The sequence below is a fragment of the Camelina sativa genome, chromosome 7 (assembly GCF_030686135.1).
Source record: "Camelina sativa cultivar CO46 ecotype springtype chromosome 7, ASM3068613v1".
NCBI classification, from domain to species: domain Eukaryota; kingdom Viridiplantae; phylum Streptophyta; class Magnoliopsida; order Brassicales; family Brassicaceae; genus Camelina; species Camelina sativa.
Genome location: NC_141886.1, coordinates 16,702,441 through 16,723,533, shown reverse-complemented (window position 1 = coordinate 16,723,533; position 21,093 = coordinate 16,702,441). Strand labels below are relative to the sequence as shown.

The 21,093-nt window shown below is 42.6% G+C and overlaps 2 protein-coding genes and 1 pseudogene across 3 annotated transcripts; all 3 read left to right on the top strand.

Moving 5' to 3' along the window:
* LOC147941316 (uncharacterized) overlaps positions 1-17,581 on the top strand; it is a 36,538-nt pseudogene extending 18,957 nt beyond the window's left edge.
* On the top strand, positions 13,233-14,384 carry LOC147941317 (uncharacterized). Its single transcript, XM_087456981.1, has one exon. It carries the CDS (start codon positions 13,233-13,235, stop codon positions 14,382-14,384), a length of 1,152 nt encoding a protein of 383 aa, XP_087313107.1.
* Positions 17,582-17,959: 378 nt separating the features above from the next.
* On the top strand, positions 17,960-20,839 carry LOC104701144 (uncharacterized). Of its 2 annotated transcripts, none has more exons than XM_010416785.3 (5): positions 17,960-18,318; positions 18,884-19,267; positions 19,393-19,520; positions 19,611-20,246; positions 20,347-20,839. In XM_010416785.3, exons 4-5 carry the CDS (start codon positions 20,094-20,096, stop codon positions 20,722-20,724), a joined length of 531 nt encoding a protein of 176 aa, XP_010415087.2. In that variant the 5' UTR covers positions 17,960-18,318; positions 18,884-19,267; positions 19,393-19,520; positions 19,611-20,093; the 3' UTR covers positions 20,725-20,839. The 2 variants fall into 2 exon arrangements, with proteins under 2 accessions (XP_010415087.2, XP_087312593.1); XM_087456467.1 differs by having other exon boundaries at positions 18,003-18,318; positions 18,965-19,267.
* Positions 20,840-21,093: the final 254 nt, after the last annotated feature.

The following is a 21,093-nucleotide window of genomic DNA, read 5'->3' as shown; positions in this document are numbered from 1 at the left end:
AGCACAGGATCGAGTGGGTGGTCGAGTCGACTGGGAAGTAATGGCTATTTGGATCCAGCTTCTGGCTCGATCAAGTGCTCGATCACAGCTCGGTCGAGTGGTGGTCGAGTAGGTGGTCGAGTGGGTACCTGAAACACAAAACAGCCAAGCAAAGGAAGATTCGAGTTCAGTAACTTCACAAGTGTTTAAACGAATTTAATCTTAGACTAATAATGATCCTAAATGTCACAAAACACACTCAAATGGGCAACGGCGCCAAATTGAAACTGACTTTCTTTGTGGTGTGGTGAAAGAAAGATGTATGGAATGATGATGTATGGAATGAATAGAAGTCAGGGTGTTTCAATTCCCCTTATGCAGTTGCAGTATAAGAGGTGTCAATCCTATCTGAGTGATTGTGAACAATTAAGATGTGCATATGAGTCTAAGTCAAGCCAATTGTAAAGATTGTTTGTCACTAACAATCCTAAAATGAGATATAAAATGCAGAAAGTAAAAACAACTAGAATAAGATACTAAATGCAAAAAGAACAAACAAATTAAAGCTATGATGAAACTAGAACAGAGATAGACACTAAGCTAATGAACTAATGCAAGACAAGTAATGAACAGGAAACTACGTGAATGCAATGGAAATGAAACAGGAATGAAACAAGACAATCACAAATTAAAAACACAAGTTCTGGGGATGAACTCGAGCAGCACTCAACCGAGTGTAGGTCGAGTACGTGGTCGAGCTAGACTTAAACATGAAAACAGAGCAACACAAGAAAAACAGAGCAATGCTAAAACTAATCAAACAACAAGCAAGCAATGATATTTAGACTAAGATTTCAATAAACAAAGAAGGCCTTGAGGAGGGATTCATGGGCTGAGCTAATCATTGTGGTTATCTAACTTGGTCAACAAATCTCAAGCAAACATTGAGCTGATCTCTAGACATACTATTCTAAGACATGTTTAATCCACTCTCATGGCAAGAAACAATCAAACCTATGCATTTCCAGACTTGTTCTCACAAAGAAAAGAATCTACACAAGCAGGCATTAAGCAATACATCTCAAACCAAACAAGACTTCTAATCTCTTAGCAAGCCTAATGGTAAGCTCTAGATCTAGCCTTATCTATGCTCCTTAGACATTGGTGTGATGCTAAGATGCTTGAAATCAAACCCTACCTTCTCAGATATAGGATCAGCATTAAGATCATCTAGCCTAGAAGAGATCTACAACAATCAAGCTTGACCAAATCAAACAAACCACAAGATCAACCCAGCCTAACCCATCCTCAAGGTCCTAAACAAACTACTCACAAGAACACATGGTGAAATATGTCAAAACCCCAGAAAATAATGAAACTTGCATCATTAGAAAGATGAAACAGAGATCTACAATATTGATGAAGGAATAAAACTCGAAATCTTAATACTTTGAAAGTTATGAAACAAACAAAATAGAAGAATCTAGTCTTTCTCTCTCAAACAAGTACAAAATCTAAAAATAAAAGAAAGTGCAAAAGGAATAAAATCTAAAAAAGGTAAAAACTAGGTTTTAGACTCTCTAAAAAGCTGGACTCTTTGGTGGCTGCAGGTACAAGGGCTTTATATAGGAGGTGAGGTGGAAGCCCTAAAAATACAAAAAGTCAAAGTAGTCAACGGCTCGGTCAACTCGACCAGTGCTCGGTCGAGTGGCTGGTCGAGCTGGCTTCTCTCGTGCATTCTCCACTCGGTCGAGTCCTTCTCAGCACACGGTCGAGTGGTGCGGTCGAGTTGGACTCCGGACCTTGATTCTACAGCCTTAACTCTCTTGTTTTCTCCTCAGGATTGCTTCACTTCTCCTCAGCATTGCTTCCATGCTCCTTAAGCTCCAAAATCACCTGTTTATGCATGAAAAGATGCAAATGCAATGCAAATATACTCTAATGCATGATTAGTCCTAAAGCTACACAATAATGGCCTAAATGGATAGCAAAAGATGCAAAAGTTGTAAATAAACTAAGGGAAAACAAGGTAAAATATATGAACATCACCAACCACATATCCCCTCACTGGGATACCTCATGACCACACATGGATCATCTCACTGCCCAACGGGCCGCCACAAAGGCCAAACAAATGTCCTAAATAGGACCGCCACCAATGCCAAACAAATGTCCTAAACCGGACCGCCACCAAGGCCAAACAAATGTCCTAAACAGGATTGCCACCAAGGCCAAACAAATGTCCTAAACAGGACCGCCACCAAGACCAAATAAATTTCATAAAAAGGACCGCCACCAAGGCCACTCGTCCCGAAGGACCGTCACAAAGACCATCTGTCTCGAAGGACCGCCTCAACAGGCACTCTGGCTAAACAGCCCGCCACTAAGGTCACACTTTGGCTAAACAGCCCGCCACAAAGGCCACACAATGGCTAAACAGCCCGCCACAAAGGCCACACAATGGCTAAACAGCCCACCACAAAGGCCACACAATGTCTCAAAAGACCGCCACTAAGGCCACACAATGACTAAAAAGTCCGCCACAAAGGCCACACAAGCCCCTCCACGGCTTCCCCCACTAAAAAGGACAAATTTTAACTCACATAAAACTTTCCACTTTTACCATTTTCCACTTTTGGAAACTTTCCATTCTAGGAAACTTTCCTCCAAAAACCCCACCTCACAGAAACTTTGTATCCCGAGCACCACCTCATAATGTTACTTAGTCGCACAACCAACCACCCCAAGCGATCAAGTAAACAAGAGAGATGGGCTGGAATACTCCATTCCCTCTCTAGCCACGAATTACAGATGGGACCAGGCTAGACAAGCTCAAGTCGTGGCTTGCTTCTCATACCACTACTTAAACCTTGCCTTCATCCTCGCCTTAGGCTCCCAAGTCTGCTCCTCAACACCATCACAGTCCTAAAGGACTCTCATCAAAGGAATCTTCTTCTTCCAAAGTTCCTTAATCCTCCTCTCGAGAACCCTCACTGGTCTCGCCTCCAAAGTCATGTTAGGCTGAAGATCCTCAGGAATCTTAGCTAACAACTGATCGTCCTCACGGAGACACTTCCTCAACATAGAAACATGGAAAACCTTATGGAATGCACGCATAACCTCAGGTAACTCCAGTATATAAGCCACTGGTCCAACACGCTCAATCACTCTGAACGGACCCATATACCTCTGACTCAACTTAGTCTCAGTCAATGACCTGTTCGGACCCCGCAACATGGCCATCTTGAGGTATACTCTATCTCCAACCTGAAACTCAAGATCTCTCCTCCTCCTATCGGCATAGCTCCTCCGACCTGAATCGTCTCCAAGGTCTCCTGAATAAAATTTGCCCCGTACATGCTCCTATCCCCCACCTGAGTCCAGCATAACGATGTACGACACGGCCTCCCATACAAACCCTTATAAGGACTCATGCCAATACTCGCCTGGTCACCCCAATCCAATACACACATCCTCAGCAAATCCTCCAACGTCTGGATCGTCCTCTCTGACTGTCCATCCGTCTGGGGATGATAAGTTGTACTCATATGCACTTTAGTGCCCATCTCAGCCTGAAATGCCCTCCAGAACACCGAAGTGAACTTGGAATCCCTATCAGACACAATGCTCGCTGGCACCCCATGCAACCTGACTATCTCCTTCACATACTTCTTAGGCAAGACCGCTGCTCCATCAGTCTTCTTAATGGCCAGAAAATCTGCCGACTTAGTCAACCGTTCTACAATGACCCAGATAGCATCAAACGTCCTGGACACTGGCAACCCAACTACGAAGTCCATAGTAATCATGTCCCACTTCTACTTTGGAATGGGAAGACTCTTCAGGTAAACCACCTGGTACCTGATGCTCAGCCTTCACTAGCTGACACACATCGCACCTCGCAACCCAACTAGCCACATCCTTCTTCATCCCGACCCAGAGATAGTACCTCTTGAGATCTCGGTACATTTTAGTCGCTCCTGGATGAATAGAGAACATGCTAGCATGAGCCTCTCTCAAAATCTCTTGCCTCAACTCCTCATCCTTGGGCACATAGATCCGCCCATGCACCAGAATAGTACCATTAGCCGAAACCTGATACTCATAATCAACATCTTTTGAGGCATTCACCAGCCCCAAATCTTTCTCTTGTGCCAACCGCACTCTGCTCAACAGATCTGCTCTATCAGCTGCAACCAAACCCAACGGCTCCTAAGAAAACGCACACAAGCTCAACGCACTGATCTCCCCTACCAGAGACTCCATATCCTGCTCCTGAGCCGAAGCCGTCCGCTTCCGACTCAAAGCATCTGCAACCAAGTTAGCCTTACCAGAATGATAGGCTATCTCCAGATCATAATCTGCCACCAGCTCCATCCACCGCCTTTGCCTCAAGTTTAGCTCGGGCTGAGTAAATATATACTTCAGGCTCTTATGATCTGTAAACACCTGTACCTTTGCACCATAAAGATAAGATCTCAAAATCTTCAGGTCAAAAACTACAGCACCCATCTCCAAGTCATGAGTAGGATAGTTGTCCTCATGCTTCCACAACTGCCACGAAGCATAGGCAATCACCTTCTTATGCTGCATCAACACACATCCCAAACCCACTATGGATGCATCTGTATAAACCACATAGGGTTCTCTCTGCTCAGGCAAAGCCAACACCGGAGCAGTAGTCAACATCTCCTTCAGGCTTGCAAAGCCCTCCTCACACTCCTGTGACCAAACAAAAGGAACATCCGTCCCCGTCAACTTAGTCATAGGACGTGCTCTGCTTGCAAACCCCTGCACAAATCTCCAGTAATACCCTACCAACCCGAGAAAGCTCGTGATCTCCGTGGCATTCTGCGGTCTAGGCCAATCCCTGATAGCCTGAATCTTCTCCGGATCTACAGAAACCCCATCTGCAGACACAATGTGATCCAGAAAACCCATCTCACGCTGCCAGAAACTAGACTTGCTCAGCTTAGCAAACAACTTCTGCTCCCGCAGCTTCTCCAGAACTGCCCTCAAATGCACTGCACTCTTAGAATAAACCAGGATGTCGTCGATGAAAATGATGATAGACACATCCAGAAACTCCTAAAACACGCTGTTCAACAATCTCATAAACGCAGCTGGTGCGTTAGTCAACCCAAACGGCATCACCACAAACTCATAATGCCCATATCTCGTCCTAAAAGCAGTCTTCCTCACATGTGCCTCATCTATCGGGATCTGATGATAACCCGACGCCAAATCTATCTTGGAGAACCAAGTAGCACCCCTCAACTGATCCAACAACTCATCGATCCTCGGAAGAGGGTACTTGTTCTTCACAGTGACCCGGTTCAAACCCTTGTAATCAATACACAAGCGGAAACTCCCATCTTTTTTCCTAATGAATAACACCGGCGCTCCCCACGGTGATACACTAGGACGGATGAATCCCTTGCTCAACAAATCCTCTAGCTGCTTCTTCAGCTCTACCATCTCTGCTGGAGTCATCCTGTAAGGAGCCTTGGATAACAGTGTCGTCCCTGGTTCCAGTTCAATCATAAAAGGATCAGACTGAGAAGGTGGTAATCCCTGCAATGACTGGAACACGTCCTCAAACTCCTCTACAACCTGAATACCGCTAACCGTAGACTTCTCCACATACTATGGCATAGATATAGTAACCAAATAAGCCTCACGGCCCTTCTCGATCATCTTCCCAGCCTAAATGGCCGAGATCACGAGACTCCCTGAAGTCGGTCTAATCCCCTGATAAACCAACTTCTCTCCTGAGCGCTCAAACTCCACTCTACCCTGATGACATACCAGATGAACCATATGCCGATGCAACCAGTCCATCCCCAAGATAACGTCATACAGTTCCACTGGGCTGATAAGCAAATCCGCAGGCCACGACTCCCCTGCGATCTGAATATCAATTCCTCTGGCTCGTCCAATAACCCTCAGAAACTTGCCTCCCGCAACTCTGACAACTCTTGCACGCTCCCCGGAATCCCCTCTGATTCTCGCGCTCTCTGCACACTCCGGAGTAATGAAGCTATGAGTAGCTCCCGAATCAAACATAACATGGGACTTAAACCCTCCCACCAACAAGGTCCCTACACAAACCTCATATGTTGAGAACCTAACACATTATCACAGGACAACAAAAAATCTGAACTTACTAGGAATTCACAAAGATTAATTACCATAGATTATACTTGTGATCACCCCGGCATTGGTTCCACCACTCTCTACAGTCGTGTAAACCCGTGGCGCCTGCTCAAACTGTGCCACCTGCTGCCCTCCCGGCTGCACCTGCTGCAACGCTGCCACTGCTACCGGCTGCAACTTGGGACAATAGGGCCTGATGTGCCCTGGTTCCCTGCAATGATAGCACACACGATCTGCTGCCGCCGGAGCACTCCTCTTGGGACAGCTAGCAACCTTGTGATCCCTGCCTCCACACCTGAGCCTTGCTAGGCTGGACTACTCGGCTAGCCGCCACTGACTGTGCCCCGATATCCTCCTCAATCCCTGCTGCAGTCTCAACGAGCTCTGCACGCGTAGCATAACTCCGCCCTCTACAGTGAACCCTCAAATCATCACGTAGGGCCCTCAAAAACCTCCTGATCTGAGCCTCCTCATACTCCATATCCTGACCCCCAAACCTCAGAAGGCGACTGAACTCTAAGTCAAGCTCCCACACTGACCGAGTTCCCTGAGCTAGCTGAAGGAACTGCACCTCCAACCTATCCAGTGCCTCTCTAGGGAAATACTTGCGGTTTAACTCCAAGATGAAGTCAGCCAAAGACATCTCCCTCTGCACTCTCCTGGCTGCCACAGAACTCCACCACAACAGAGCATCACCAGTCAAATGGTGGACCCCAATGTCCACCCAAAACTCCTCACGACATCTCAGAGTATAGAAGTTAAATTCCACACTCGTCTTCCACGCCTCCGCCGCGGTAGGATCAATACCTCCCAAAAACCACTTGGTACGAATACGACCCATCTCTGTTAGCATGCTGATATAACGAGAATGGACCCCCACATCCGCAGCCACTGGCAGCACTACCTGAGCCTGAGCCGGTGTCACTGGCGTCTACCGTTCTCACAACTGTGCCAGCAAACCCACAAGGTCGACACCCGGGACTCCAACAACTAGGACACCCGCACCTGGGGCCCTAACATCACCGGCTACTAAAGCATCAACACCGCCCCCTCCGGCCACACTCACGGAAACCCCCTGGACACCTTGCGACTTGCCAACACCCTCTGCTGTCACACTCTGGTCCTCGGTCTCACTAACCACTGGGGCTCTCCCCCTACCACGACCACGTCCGCGTCCAAGACCACGACCACGACCAGCAACAGCATCCTCTCTAACCATCTACACTACCATGAACAGAAGGCTAAGCATGCAATTATACGTAACACAAAAACATATACTCACCATGGAATCACACTGTAGGCTTGAAGAGGATGTTCTAGGACTCCATGCCACACACAATTGACTAACTCACATAATCAATCGAGACATGCAATCCCAAACATCACAACAGAAACCTAATGAACCCAAACCTAGAACCGGAAGGGCTCTAATACCAAACTGAAACGACCTGACCCGTTTTTGTTTTTATTTTAATAATAAATAATAAATAATAATAATAATAAACTACAACTAGTGGTCCCATACCCACTAGCCACCTAACCACAAGCACAACCAACAGCGGAAATAACAGATACCAATATCCAAACAATAATCCAATAACTAATAACCAATAATCAAATATAACAATACTCCAATATCAAACAACAGGAAACAAGGAACCAGCAACCTAGCAAGTTCTAAATACCCAACTCTAGCAACCTAGCAATGCTAGAAAACATCCAATCGAGTCCCTAGAACATCCTCCTCTTCATTGCTTTGATTCCACGATCACACTTTGCTTTAACCTGCATCACAAACACAAATTGCAATGCATAAGTATTTTATAAACACTCAGTAAGGCAATCCTCCCATCTACTGGGCTATAGACACAAGCAATAGAGATACTCTAACCATCAAACAATAATCAACAAACAAACCAGGCTCTGCATCGACCGACACAAAGATTGCATCAACCGACACCATCAGGGACCAGCATCGACCGACACAAGGTATGCATCGGTCGACACCAGGTTCACTTGTATCGACTGATGCTTCCACTTGCATCGTTCGACACATGCTCGACATCACGCGGAAACCCTAATCGCATCGACCGACGCCTCCACCTGGCATCGACCAACACTCCTAGGTCAATCCGCGACGTCCTCGCACTAGCATCGACCAACTCACATAGTGCATCGACCGATGCTCATGTCGAGCATTGTTTTTCCCGAAGCTTCTCGTCGGATCTTCATTCTTGCAACCACAAGAATCGATCCCAAGCCACAAGAAAGCTTCCTAACGCCTCACATAACATACTAGCAAGCCTAACAACACAGAAACAAACATATCAGAGTAATCTCCAGCTTAGATAAGCCATGGTCATGCACTTACCTTTGCCAAGAAGTTTCTGAATCATAAACAATCAAGAACACTTTTTCTCCCTTCTTTTCTCTCAAAAACGGCCAAAGTCGTCTAATGAGACAAAAAGAACGACTTAAGGGTTTTTCTTTCCCTTTTGATCTTTCCCTTTTGCCTAAAACGCTGCGTTTAACTTAAGTCAAAATGCAGGAAAAAGAGTCAGCATCGACCAATGCTCCTCCAGCATCGATCGATGCATATCCCAAACCGGGATTCCGGTTCGCGGATGTTACAGGTCTTAGCTAAGAAATATGTGAAGGAGATAGTCAAGTTGCATGGGGTGCTAGCGAGTATTGTATCTGATAGGGATTCCAAGTTCACTTCAGTGTTCTGGAGAGCGTTTCAGGCAGAGATGGGCACTAAGGTGCAGATGAGTACAACTTATCATCCCCAGACAGATGGGCAGTCAGAGAGGACGATCTAGACGCTGGAGGATTTGTTGAGGATGTGTGTGCTGGATTGGGGTGGCCATTGGGCAGATCACCTGAGCTTGGTAGAGTTTGCTTACAACAACAACTATCAGGCGAGTATTAGGATGGCTCCTTATGAGGCGTTGTATGTGAGGCCATGTCGTACACTGGTATGCTGGACTCAGGTGGGGGAGAGGAGCATGTATGGTGCTAGTTTTGTTTAGGAGAACTCAGAGAAGATTCAAGTTCTCAAGCTGAACATGAAGGAAGCCCAGGATCGGCAGAGGAGTTACGCCGATAAGAGGAAGAGAGATCTTGAGTTTCAGGTGGGAGACAGAGTATACTCAAGATGGCCATGTTGCAAGATCCGAACAGGTCATTGACTGAGACTAAGTCTAGTCCGAGGTATATGAGTCCGTTCAGAGTGATTGAGCGGGTGGGACCGGTAGCAGATAGGCTGCAGTTGTCTGAGGTTATGCGTGCGTTCCACAAGGTTTTCCATGTGTCTTTGTTGCGGAAGTTTTTCCGTAAGGATGACCAGTTATTCGCTAAGATTCCTGAGGATCTTCAGCCTAACATGACTTTGGAGGCGAGACCGGTGAGGGTTCTCGAGAGGAGGATCAAGCAACTTCGGAAGAAGAAAATTCCTTTAATGAGAGTCCTTTGGGACTGTGAAGGTGTTGAAGAGCAGACTTGGGAGCCTAAGGCGAGTATGAAGGCAAGGTTCAAGAAGTGGTTTAAGAAGCAGGTCATGACTTGAACTTGTCTAGCCTGGTCCCAGTTGTAGTCCGTGGCTGGAGCGGAAATGGAGTATTCCAGCCAATCTCTCTTGTTTACTTGGTCGCTTAGGGGTGGTTGGTTGTGCGACTAAGTAACATTATGAGGTGGTGTTCGGAGTTTAAAATTTCCGTGCGGCAATGGGTAAAGAAGGAAAGTTTAGTGAAATAAAAATTTCTAAAATTGGAAAGTTTCCAGATGTTGGAAGTCCTAAATATGGAAAGTTTTATGGGAGTTAGAATTTGTCCATTTTTAGTGGTTGTGAACCTTGGAGGGGCTTGTGTGGCCTTCGTGGCGGACTGGAGAGTCATTCTGTGCTGTGTGAGGCGGTCTTGCAAGACAGGTGTGGCCTTCGTGGCGGGTTGTAATCCAATTTTGTGGTCTTTGTGACGGTCCCTCGGGACGTTTAGCCTGTTTAGGCAATCCTTCGGGATGAGAGGTCTTTTTGACAGTCCTTCGGGACGAGAGGTCTTTTTGATGGTCCTTCGGGACGAGAGGTCTTTGTGATGGAACTTCGGGACGAGAGGTCTTTGCGACGGTCCTTTGGAACGAGAGGTCTTTTTGACGATCCTTCGGGGTGAGTAGTCTTCGTGACGGTCCTCCGGGAAGAATGGTCTTCGTGACGGTCCTATTTAGGACATTTGTTTGCCTTGGTGGCGGTTTGTTTAGACATTTGGCCTTGGTGGCGGTCCTGGGTAGGACATTTGTTGGCCTTTGTGGCGGTCCTTGTAGCATTTTGATGATCCTTGGGTGGTCATGAGGTATTCCAGTGAGGGAATATGTGGTTGGTAGGACATTGTGTTATTTTACGCGAGCCATGGGAAGGAAACCTAGATAGGGATAGAGCTCAAACGTGTTCAGAATTGTTTGCTCGTGACTCTTGGGGAAACTTTAGTTCTCCTGGTACCGCAATATTCTGAGACTTTGTGGCTTGTGAGTACGGGTTATATATCGACTTCAGATGACGATCAGGGGGCACGTTGTGGGGTAGCAACCCGAGAGACGAATATTGGACTTTCTTATATATTATGGCATGTGGGCTTAGGCCCAATGATGAGGAGCCAATGAAAACTCAAGGTTGAGACCTATGAGTAAAGGAAAGTCCAAAAGTCGAGAGAAAATAATGCCTAGAACGTGAGTTTATCGCCTAGAGGTGACCTTCGTAGATCGGTCGGAGGAGGTGCAGACCGCGGAGGCGGTTGCACAGGAGTCATTGGCTGATGGTTGTTGGAGATTCGAGGATGAATCTATGTAGGTGGGGGAGAATTGTAACATCCGTGAACCGGAATCCCAGTTTGGGATGTGCATCGATTGATGGTGGTGATGTATCGGTCGATGCAAGGCCGGTTTTGGGCGGACGAGTTTAAGTTAAACATTGCGTTTTGGGGTTAGAAAAACTCTGGAATCGCTTATAAAAGCAGAAACTCGTGGGTTGGCTGAGGTTTGGGCCCTTTCTGCATAAACAGAAAGAGAGGAAAAAGTTCTTGAGTGTTCTTTAGGTTTTTGGGAGATTGGAGGTTGTTCCGGTAGAGATCTGTAGCTGGGATCTGATGTGACCATGGATGGAGCTAATGAGGAGGAGCTTGTATCTGAGCTTGAACATGAGGAACTTGTAGCTGAGCTTGAACCCGATGAGCTTTTTGCTGAGAAACCATTGCTTGTACCTGAAGGACCAATGGCTAGAGCAAAAGCTAAGAAGCTAAGATATGCACTAAATGGGCTTATTCAAGAGCTTATGGCCAAAGAGAGCATGTGAAAAACTATTGGAGATGATATCTATCAAGTCCAGCCTACTTTGAGCCTAATTGAAGTCCAAGAAAGCCCAAAATAATCACTTTATTTTGGGGTCAAAGAGGGATGACGAAAATGGAGTTCAACTCACCTTGGGAAGGACACCTTGGGAAGAGAAACATGCACCAAGAGTTGAATCTTCATTCAACTTACTATCTTTATTATCTTTTAGTTTCAAGAATAATCAATACTTGGCTTTGTTACCAAGTTTCTTATCACTATATAAACTCATGTAATCTCATTTGAGAATCAGCAATCAATTTCCTTTTCATTTTATGAGTCTATCTCTTTGTTATTTGTCTAGAACATTTTTTTGTATCTTGGTGTGTAATATCCAAGTAACAGCCTCCTCTTGCTGGACTAGTGTGTCATATCTAACAGTGATTGGAGTTGGGAATATCAGCAGCCTTATGCAACTGCTGTGTGACCCCTCAATCCATCAAATCTCCCTTGTTGCACTTTTCACCTTGGCGAATTTCTATCATTTCTAATCCGGCTGAGTGATCCTCGAATTTTGGGCGTATCAAGTGGTATCAGAGACACTCAACCGGTATTTGTTTGTTCATCTTCTCATCTTCTATTTCTAAATACTTCTTCTTCTTTCTATCTCAAATCCGGGCCATCTCCTTACCTAGGCCATTTCTATTTTTAAAAAAAAAAAAAAGAGAGAGAAAAAAAAATTACATTTGGCTAGGTGGTGAAAGAGAAATCCTTCTGGATGAGGAGAAATCCAGCCTTGGAGTGGTTAAAACAGATTTCACAAAATTATCTTGTCTTTCTATATTCCTTCTTCCCTTGTTGCTTGGGAATTTCATTGGGTTGCTTGGATTTGTTCTCTTAGAACTTAGGGAGAAAGCTCTTAAATGACATACCAAAATTGAGAGAAAAACTTTTGTGTGTGAGGAATTTTTATCTGCTAACTTTTGGTGTTAAGTTTTCAGGAAACCATGGAAAGTGATGGAGAAAGAGATCGACCAGGAAATTTTGTCGCCGGGCTATCTAACTTGCAGATGAGGGAATTGAATGACACTATTACTAACCTTATGAATACAGGTCTAGAATAACTACACCAGAGGCTTGACGAGATTCAGAATAGCCAACAAACCCGTTCTAGACCCGCAGCTAGGAGAGAACGTTCAAGGAGGATTTACCGGCCTGAGGAGGAAATTGAAGAAGAAGAGTTCCATGAAGAAGATGATCGATCCATCAACCGACCTAGACGAAGTCATAGAAACCGTGATCAAGGTGATATCAATCCTTTTGGTACAAGAAATGACAATTTAGGTGGTTTAAAACTTAAAATTCCAACCTTTGAAGGTAAAAACGATTCGGATGTTTACCTAGAATGGGAAAGGAAAATGGAGTTAATATTCGATTGTCAAAAAATTTCTGAACTCAAGAAGGTTAGGTTAGCAGCAACTGAATTTATAGGCTATGCTAGAAACTGGTATGATCAAGTTTTGACTCACAGGAGAAGGACAGGTGGAAGACCAATAGCTTCATGGGATGAGCTCACTACCGTGATGAGGAAACAGTTTGTGCCGGCTCATTACCACAGAGATCTCCACCAAAAACTCAGATGCTTGCTTCAAGGAACCAAATCTGTGGAGGACTATATCCATGAAATGGAAAGCTTAATGATCAAGGCGGATGTAGATGAAACCTTAGAAGCTACCATGGCCAGATTCCTTGCAGGCCTCCATCGGGACATTCAGGACAGAATGGAGCTTCAAGAATATGAAAGCTTGGAGGGAATGTTGCACAAGGCGATTCTAATCGAACAACAAACCAAGAGAAGTGGTTTCTCTAAACCTTCCTCTGCTCCAAAACCAAGTTATCAAGATAAAGGTAAGTCTCCAACCCCATCAAATTCAGTTTTTAAGACTAATGCTCCGACTCGTCTTGATAAAGGAAAAGCAGTCGAGACCAACAATCGGGCAAGAGATATTCGGTGTTTCAAATGTCAAGGACTTGGACATTATGCCAACAAATGTCCGAATCAAAAGGTAATGATCCTCCTAGATAACGGTGACGTGGAGTCCAAGGACGATAAAGAAAAAGAGAAAGATCTTGGTCCAATCTTTGACGAAGAGGAAGAACAGTTTGAATATCCAACTCAAGGGACACTTCTGGTCACTAGGAGATCATTGAGCGTTCAGCCTAAGTCCAATGACCGAGAACAAAGGGAGAATCTCTTTCACACTAGATGTTTAGTTCAAGATAAAGTTTGTTCTTTGATAATTGACGATGGAAGCTGTACTAACGTTGCTAGTGATACTCTTGTTAGGAAGCTTGGACTTGAGACCAGACCTCATCCCTTTAAACTAGAATGGTTGAATGAGACAGGCGAACAGTGTGTCAAGGAACAAGTCATGGTTCCTCTTACCATCGGGCGATATGAAGATGAGATCATGTACAATGTCTTTCCCATGGATACAAGCCATATCCTTCTAGGACGACCTTGGCAGTTTGACATGAGGGTGATACATGATGGCTACACCAACCGGCATTCCTTTGAGCATAAAGGAAAAAAGATCACTATGGTTCCTTTAACTCCATTGGAGGTCCATCAAGACCAGCTCCAGTTGAAGAATAGCCGAGACAAAGAAATTAAACCAGCAAAACCTGAGGTATCTCCTAAGAACTCCAATTTCTTTGTCAAAGAAAGTCAAGTAAGGAAATTTTTGTACTCTCAACAGCCATTGGTTTTGCTTGTGTATAAAGAAACACTAATAGGATTTTCTGACCTTGCACCAGAGCTCCCGAGTCATTTGATAGATGTTTTGCAGGAATTCTCAGATATCTTTCCAAAAGAGAACCCTAACGATTTGCCGCCAATAAGAGGTAAGAACATCAAATTGATTTCATCCTAGGTGCATCACTTCCAAACCGACCAGCTTACAGGACTAATCTTGTGGAGACATTGGAGATTCAAAGGCAAGTTAATGAACACATGGAGAAGGGACATATCATAGAGAGTGTGAGCCCATGTGCACCTCTAGTCCTACTTTTGCCTAAAAAGGATGAAAGTTTGCGCATGTGTGTTGATTGTAGAGCCATCAACAACATCACGGTAAAGTATCGACATCCTATTCCTACTCAGCCTTGGACAGATATTTCTATGGATTTTATGTTTGGTTTGCCTAGAACTAGGACTAGTAAATATTCAGTCTTTGCGGTCGTTCATCGATTTTCAAAAATGGCGCATTTCATACCTTGTCACAAAACTGATAATGCTTTGCATGTTGCTGAGTTGTTCTTCAAGGAAATTGTTCGTTTTCATGGAGTGCCTAAGTCAATTGTTTCTAATAGGGAGACAAAGTTTTTGAGTTACTTCTGGAAAACGTTTTGGTCTAAACTAGGAACTAATTTGCTATTCTCCTCTACTTGTCATCTGCAAACTGATGGACAAACTGAAGTAGTTAATAGAACTTTGTCTACTCTCTTGCACGTTTTGAACAAAAAGAACATTAAAAATTGGGGAGATTGTTTACCACATGTTGATTTTGCATACAATCAATCAGTTCATTCTTTAACTAAGTTTTCTCCGTTCCAAATCGTTTATGGCTTTAATCCTTTATCTCCATTGGATCTAACCCCTCTACCTTTGAGTGAAATAGCTAGCTTGGATGGGAAAAAGAAAGCTGATCTTGACAAACAGATCAATGAGAAAGCTAGAATAAACATCGAAGAGAAAACAAAGCAATATGCAAAAGAAGCTAACAAAGGAAGGCGCAAGATGGTATTCAAACCCGGAGACCAAGTGTGGGTTCACTTGAGGAAAGAACGGTTTCCCGCTGAAAGGAAATCAAACCTCAAGACTAGAATTGATGGACCCTTCGAGATCAAAAAAAAGATCAATGACAATACCTACCAACTTGATCTTCAAGGTAAGTACAATGTGAGATCAATCATTAATGTTTCTGATTTAGTTCCCTTTGTGGCAGATGATCCAGATTTGAGGACAAATCCTTTTCAAGAGGAGGGGGATGATGTGACCATGGATGGAGCTAATGAGGAGGAGCTTGTATCTGAGCTTGAACATGAGGAACTTATAGCTGAGCTTGAACCCGATGAGCTTTTTGCTGAGAAACCATTGCATGTACCTGGAGGACCAATGACTAGAGCAAAAGCTAAGAAGCTAAGATATGCACTAAATGGGCTTATTCAAGAGCTTATGGCCAAAGAGAGCATGAGAAAAACTATTGGAGATGATATCTATCAAGTCCAGCCCACTTTGAGCCTAATTCAAGTCCAAGAAAGCCCAAAATAATCACTTTATTTTGTGGTCAAAGAGGGATGACGAAAATGGAGTTCAACTCACCTTGGGAAGGACACCTTGGGAAGAGAAACATGCACCAAAAGTTGAATCTTCATTTAACTTACTATCTTTATTATCTTTTAGTTTCAAGAATAATCAAACTTGGCTTTGTTACCAAGTTTCTTATCACTATATAAACTCATGTAATCTTATTTGAGAATCATCAATCAATTTCCTTTTCATTTTATGAGTCTATCTCTTTGTTCTTTTTCTAGAACATTTCTTTGTTTCTTGGTGTGTAATATCCAAGTAACAGCCTCCTCTTGCTGGACTAGTGTGTCATATCTAACAGTGATTGGAGTTGGGAATATCAGCAGCCTTCTGCAACTGCTGTGTGACCCCTCAATCCATCAAATATCCCTTGTTGCACCTTGCACCTTGGCGAGTTTCTATACTTTCTAATCCGGCTGAGTGATCCTCCAATTTTGGGCGTATCAGGATTGTTGTAGGAGCTTCCTAGGAGCGTTGTTTTGCTTGTTTGAGGTTCAAAATCGTCTATGGCAAAGGTAAGTACATGACCATGGCTTATCTAAGCTGGAGATCTCTCTGATTTGCTTGTTTATGTGTTGTTTGGCTTGTTAGAATGTTATTTCGGGCTTTGGGAAGCTTTCTTGTGGGTTGGGATCGAGTTTTGTTGGTGTAGGAACGGAGATCCAGCGAGAAGCTTCGGGGGAAAACGGTGCTCGGCATGTGCGTCGGTCGATGCCATGTGGAGGCCTTGGTCAATGCAATTAGGGATTTCGTGCAATGTCGAGCATGCGTCAGTCGATGCAGTGTGTGTGTTTGTCGATGCAAGCTTGTGTTGGTCGATGCAGCCCCAATTGGTGTTGGTCGATGCATGGATTGGTGTCGATCGATGCAGAGTCCGGGTTTGTTATTGTTTGGCTATTGATTGTTGGTTGATGGATAGAGATGTCTCTATTGTTTGTGTGTATAGCCCAGTAGATGGGAGGATTGCCTTACTGAGTGTTTATAAAATACTCATGCATCTCAATTTGTGTTTGTAGTGCAGGTAAAGGAAAAGTGTGATCGTGGAATCAAGGTAATGAAGAGGAGGATGTTCTAGTGACTCGCTTGGTTGTTGTCTGGCTTCTGTTAGGTTGTTAGAGGTGAGTCCTAGAATGTTGTTCAGGATTTCTGTTTATGTGATTCATGATGTTTGGTTTTATTGAATTAATGGTTATGGAATACTATTGTTTTATTGGTTTAATGGTATCGGTCATTTCTGCTCTTGGTTGTTGTGGTTAGGTATCTAGTGGGTATGGGACCACTAGTTTAGATTATTATTATTATTATTATTATTATATATATATATATATTTTAAATGGGTCGGATTGTTTCAGACAAAAAGTTGTGGGGTGCGCAGACATCATATTGGTATTGTTGATGTCGCACCACGTAGAAGATACGAGAAATACGATCATTTTGTGTTACCAGAACAATGTGATCAAGTTTGTTTCATTCCTTATCCACGTTTGGGTGGAGGTACAACGGTAGATGATTGGTGGGCTTGTACTAAAGTCTTACCTCGAGGTGTTCGCGAAACATTGGAAGTAGATGAAATAGCTTTACAAGATGATAGATACAACCAAGTGGTTGTACCAAGTGAATTGCTAAGGGTCCAAGTTCATGCTGTGCAAGACATTTCTAATTATGAAGATTTACCGTCGGATGATCCTGATGACGAGTATGTATCAGAAGATGATATAGAAGATGTGTGTGATCGACTGTGATTCGAACTCCGATTAAGTGTTAATTTTATCTAATTATGTATCCATCATTAGTTGTGTCGTCTTTTGTAAAATATCTTTCATATTATGAATAATAAACCTATTACTTCAAAAGCTAATAATTACATTAAATAATTTATACTTCAAGAAGATATGTGTCATATATTGTGAATAATAAATCTACTCCAAAACTAATAATTACATTAAATAATTTATATGATGTGTCATATTTTGTGAATAATGAATCTACTCCCACGAAACTAATAATTACATTAAATATTTTATAGGAGACATATGTCATATTTTATGAATAATAAATCTACTATTACAAAACTAATAATTACATAAAATAATATGATGTAAAAAACTAGATTAAATATATATATTTTATTACAATTTGGAGGGAGTGCAATTTGGGAGAAGGTGGAAAAATTTGGGACTTGCGCCTAAATAATTTTGGGTGTGTGGGGGAAGAATAAAATATTAAGCAGTGATTTATGTTTTTGCCTAAGTGTTTCTCTTCGTCTTCCTCATCTATTTTATTTCCTTAAGTGTAATTCTCTCCTCTTCCACTAACCTAATTAAGCTCTCTCGTCTAAATCCAACACCACCGCTACTTCTTCTCTCCTCTTCCTCCGGCTTCGTCGTCTAAAACCCACACCACCGCTGCTTCTGTTTCTCGTCTCTTCCTGCTTATTCAACTTCTCACGCTCCCAAAATTTCAGTTCTAGAAGACTAGAACCATCAATGTCTCAGGTAAATCTCCCCTGCATCACCAATCTTCCAGTTCTAGAACCATCGCTGGTCCTAATTTTTCTTGGATACAAAATTATTTGCGTTTTAAACCTCATGTTTGATGTATAGTCTCAAAGATTTTTGGGGTATTGATTTATGGTTATTTGTTGAGAATTATACTGAATTCTCTTCACTTTTATGAACTACACAATATTTTTTTGAATTTTAAAACCAGTAATATTGTGTGATTTAAATTGTTCCTATGATTACATTATCCTTCAGAAGATATATATTAATTTGGTTTTGGTGAGCGTGCATTCATTGCCTTTGTCTATCTTGGGATAATTAATCATTTGCTTAGACTACTTTGTCTATATATGTTTGAGTCATTCATATATACATTGTACTCAATATAGTTATTTTAATCACACAGCCAAATACGTTGTTCCACACTTGTGATGGAGAAGATATATATTAATGTACAAATCCTAGTATTACGTCTGTTGTTGATTCATTTGGAATTTGCATTGGCTTCAACTAGTTATATTTTATCTTGATTTGAATAAGATCATATTAACTGCTACAGATTACATCAAAAACAAAGCGACAATGGACAGCCCAGTTTCATGCCAACTACCATGCGACACCAGATTCATCTCAAGAACAGCCCAGTTTCAGGCCAACTACCATGCCGCCGGGAGATACCATGCCACCAGGAGCTACTGGTGTATCTTCCAATGGTGCTACCATGCCACCAGGAGCTACTGGCTTTTCTTTTAATGGAGCTACCATGCCACCAGGAGCTACTGGCTTTTCTTTTAATGGTGCTACCATGCCACTGAGAGCTAACATGCCACCATGAGCTACTGGTGTATCTTCTAATGGTGCTAGCAGTTCTAATAATGTTACCCTTGAGGCACTAATTAATGCACCAGCAAGGCGAGACCAGCCACACCTCCATCCTCAGAAGGTCAACGGAGCTTTATGATATGATTTTGTTCTTGTTAAAAGTTGACAGTTACATGTACACACATAGAAAACACTATTGTTACAATTCTTAGTACTTTCAAAATGGTGCTATTGTACACATTTCAGGTTCAAAATTGACAAATCTGTCAATAAATCCATCTGAACAACGTGGCAGAGCAATTTCATGGGACCTTGGTGGAATTGGTTCACAGTTCCTCATAACAAAAAGGATTAGTGGGTGGCAGGATTTTGTGGTCAGTGTTTGTTTTTATTACCGTTTTGTGACTGTTTAAATTATCTTTATATACATCATCATCTAACTAACATATTTGTTTCTATTGTAGCAAAATTATTACTGGGATAAGGTGCACCACGATTTAGTACATAGCAAATGGAGGACTGAGGTTATTGTTTCGGTTCGTGATCGTATTAGCACAAAAAAGAGAGACAACATAAACCCCAAATACATTAGCCAAATAGATTTGGGACTGGATGATGGTAAATTGGGCAACAGAAGAGATGGTTGAAAAGTCCAAGACCAACTCGGAAAATCGCCTTTCTAATCCTAATGGCAAAGGGATACTTTTTGTTTGATTTAGTATTACATTATGAATGTTCCATGCGTTTCTTTGATTATTTAAACTGTATTGTTGTCTCCATTATAATTAGTGTATGTTGGTTTAGTTTCCAGAAAACATGAATATCTGATTCTTTAATTTACTTTGATGTTTCTTTTTGGGTGAATTGTTGCATTTTCTTGTTTATAGAAGCTTAAGTCTTGGAAAGATGAACCGGTACCATACACAGATCTTCTACGTCAGACACACATGCGCAAAGATGGAACATATGTTGACTATCGTGCAAAGTCCATTGTCGAAGAAGTCGAGCTAACTGTATCCCAACTTGAAGCTGCTGATGGAGCTGCTGAAGGATCTCCACTTCCTTCCCACACTCATCTCATCAACCAATCATTTGTGGAGGTTAGTTCAATTGCTTTAATCTTTTGGGATTTGGGTTTCTTTGCAGCTCAATAGTTCATATCATATATTTTTCACACTGAAACTATATTATTTTGTCCAGATAAATAAACCAAAAAAAGGTCGTATTTATGGACTGGGCAGCGCTCAAGATAAAGATGTCAGCCCAAACAAGACTTTACATCTTGCCCACAATCTTGACATTGATATGCGGTTATCTAGTTTAGAGACTAATGTAGAAGCAGTTAAAGCAGATATGGCAATGCTGAAAGAAGATGTGATGTTGCTCAAAGATGACATGAAAGTGGTAAAGGAATGTGCAGCATCAATGAAAGCTTCAACACATGTGATTCTAAGGGGTATTGGCATTGATCCCATAACTCACAAATGGATCACACCCTCACGTGCTCGTGCCATGGTTAGTGAATCAGTCCCTGCCTCCACTCCTTTACAACCTCAGAACAATAATAATGAGGAATGATATGATTATAAGACACATGACTTGACTTATGTTTTGGTATTTTGGATTAAATGATGTCTCCGTGTTTTTTGTAAACCAAAATTATTTGGATTATATTTATGTTCAGTTCTTATTATCGGTTAAGCCTTATAATATTTATGTTGTTTTCATACAAAGCTATAATTTTTGACAATTTTGATCTGCTCGTTATGAACCAAAAAAAAAACCTGTTCATTTAACAATTTTCTACGGAAAACCCACAACACAAATTGTGGATTACGTACCAGTACCCACAAAAAAGCTACGATTAAATTCATGGCTCCTTATCAAATTACCCACGAACCAACCACAAAATACGTTGTGGCTAAGTCAATCACGGAAACCCACGAT

Bases quoted from the DNA above. Each gene is read 5' to 3' on its own strand.
- LOC104701144 (XM_010416785.3), top strand. From the start codon at position 20,094: ATGCGCAAAGATGGAACATATGTTGACTATCGTGCAAAGTCCATTGTC. The intron at 20,247-20,346 runs GTTAGTTCAATT...TATTTTGTCCAG, and splicing joins TCAACCAATCATTTGTGGAG to ATAAATAAACCAAAAAAAGG.
- LOC147941317 (XM_087456981.1), top strand. From the start codon at position 13,233: ATGGAGCTTCAAGAATATGAAAGCTTGGAGGGAATGTTGCACAAGGCG.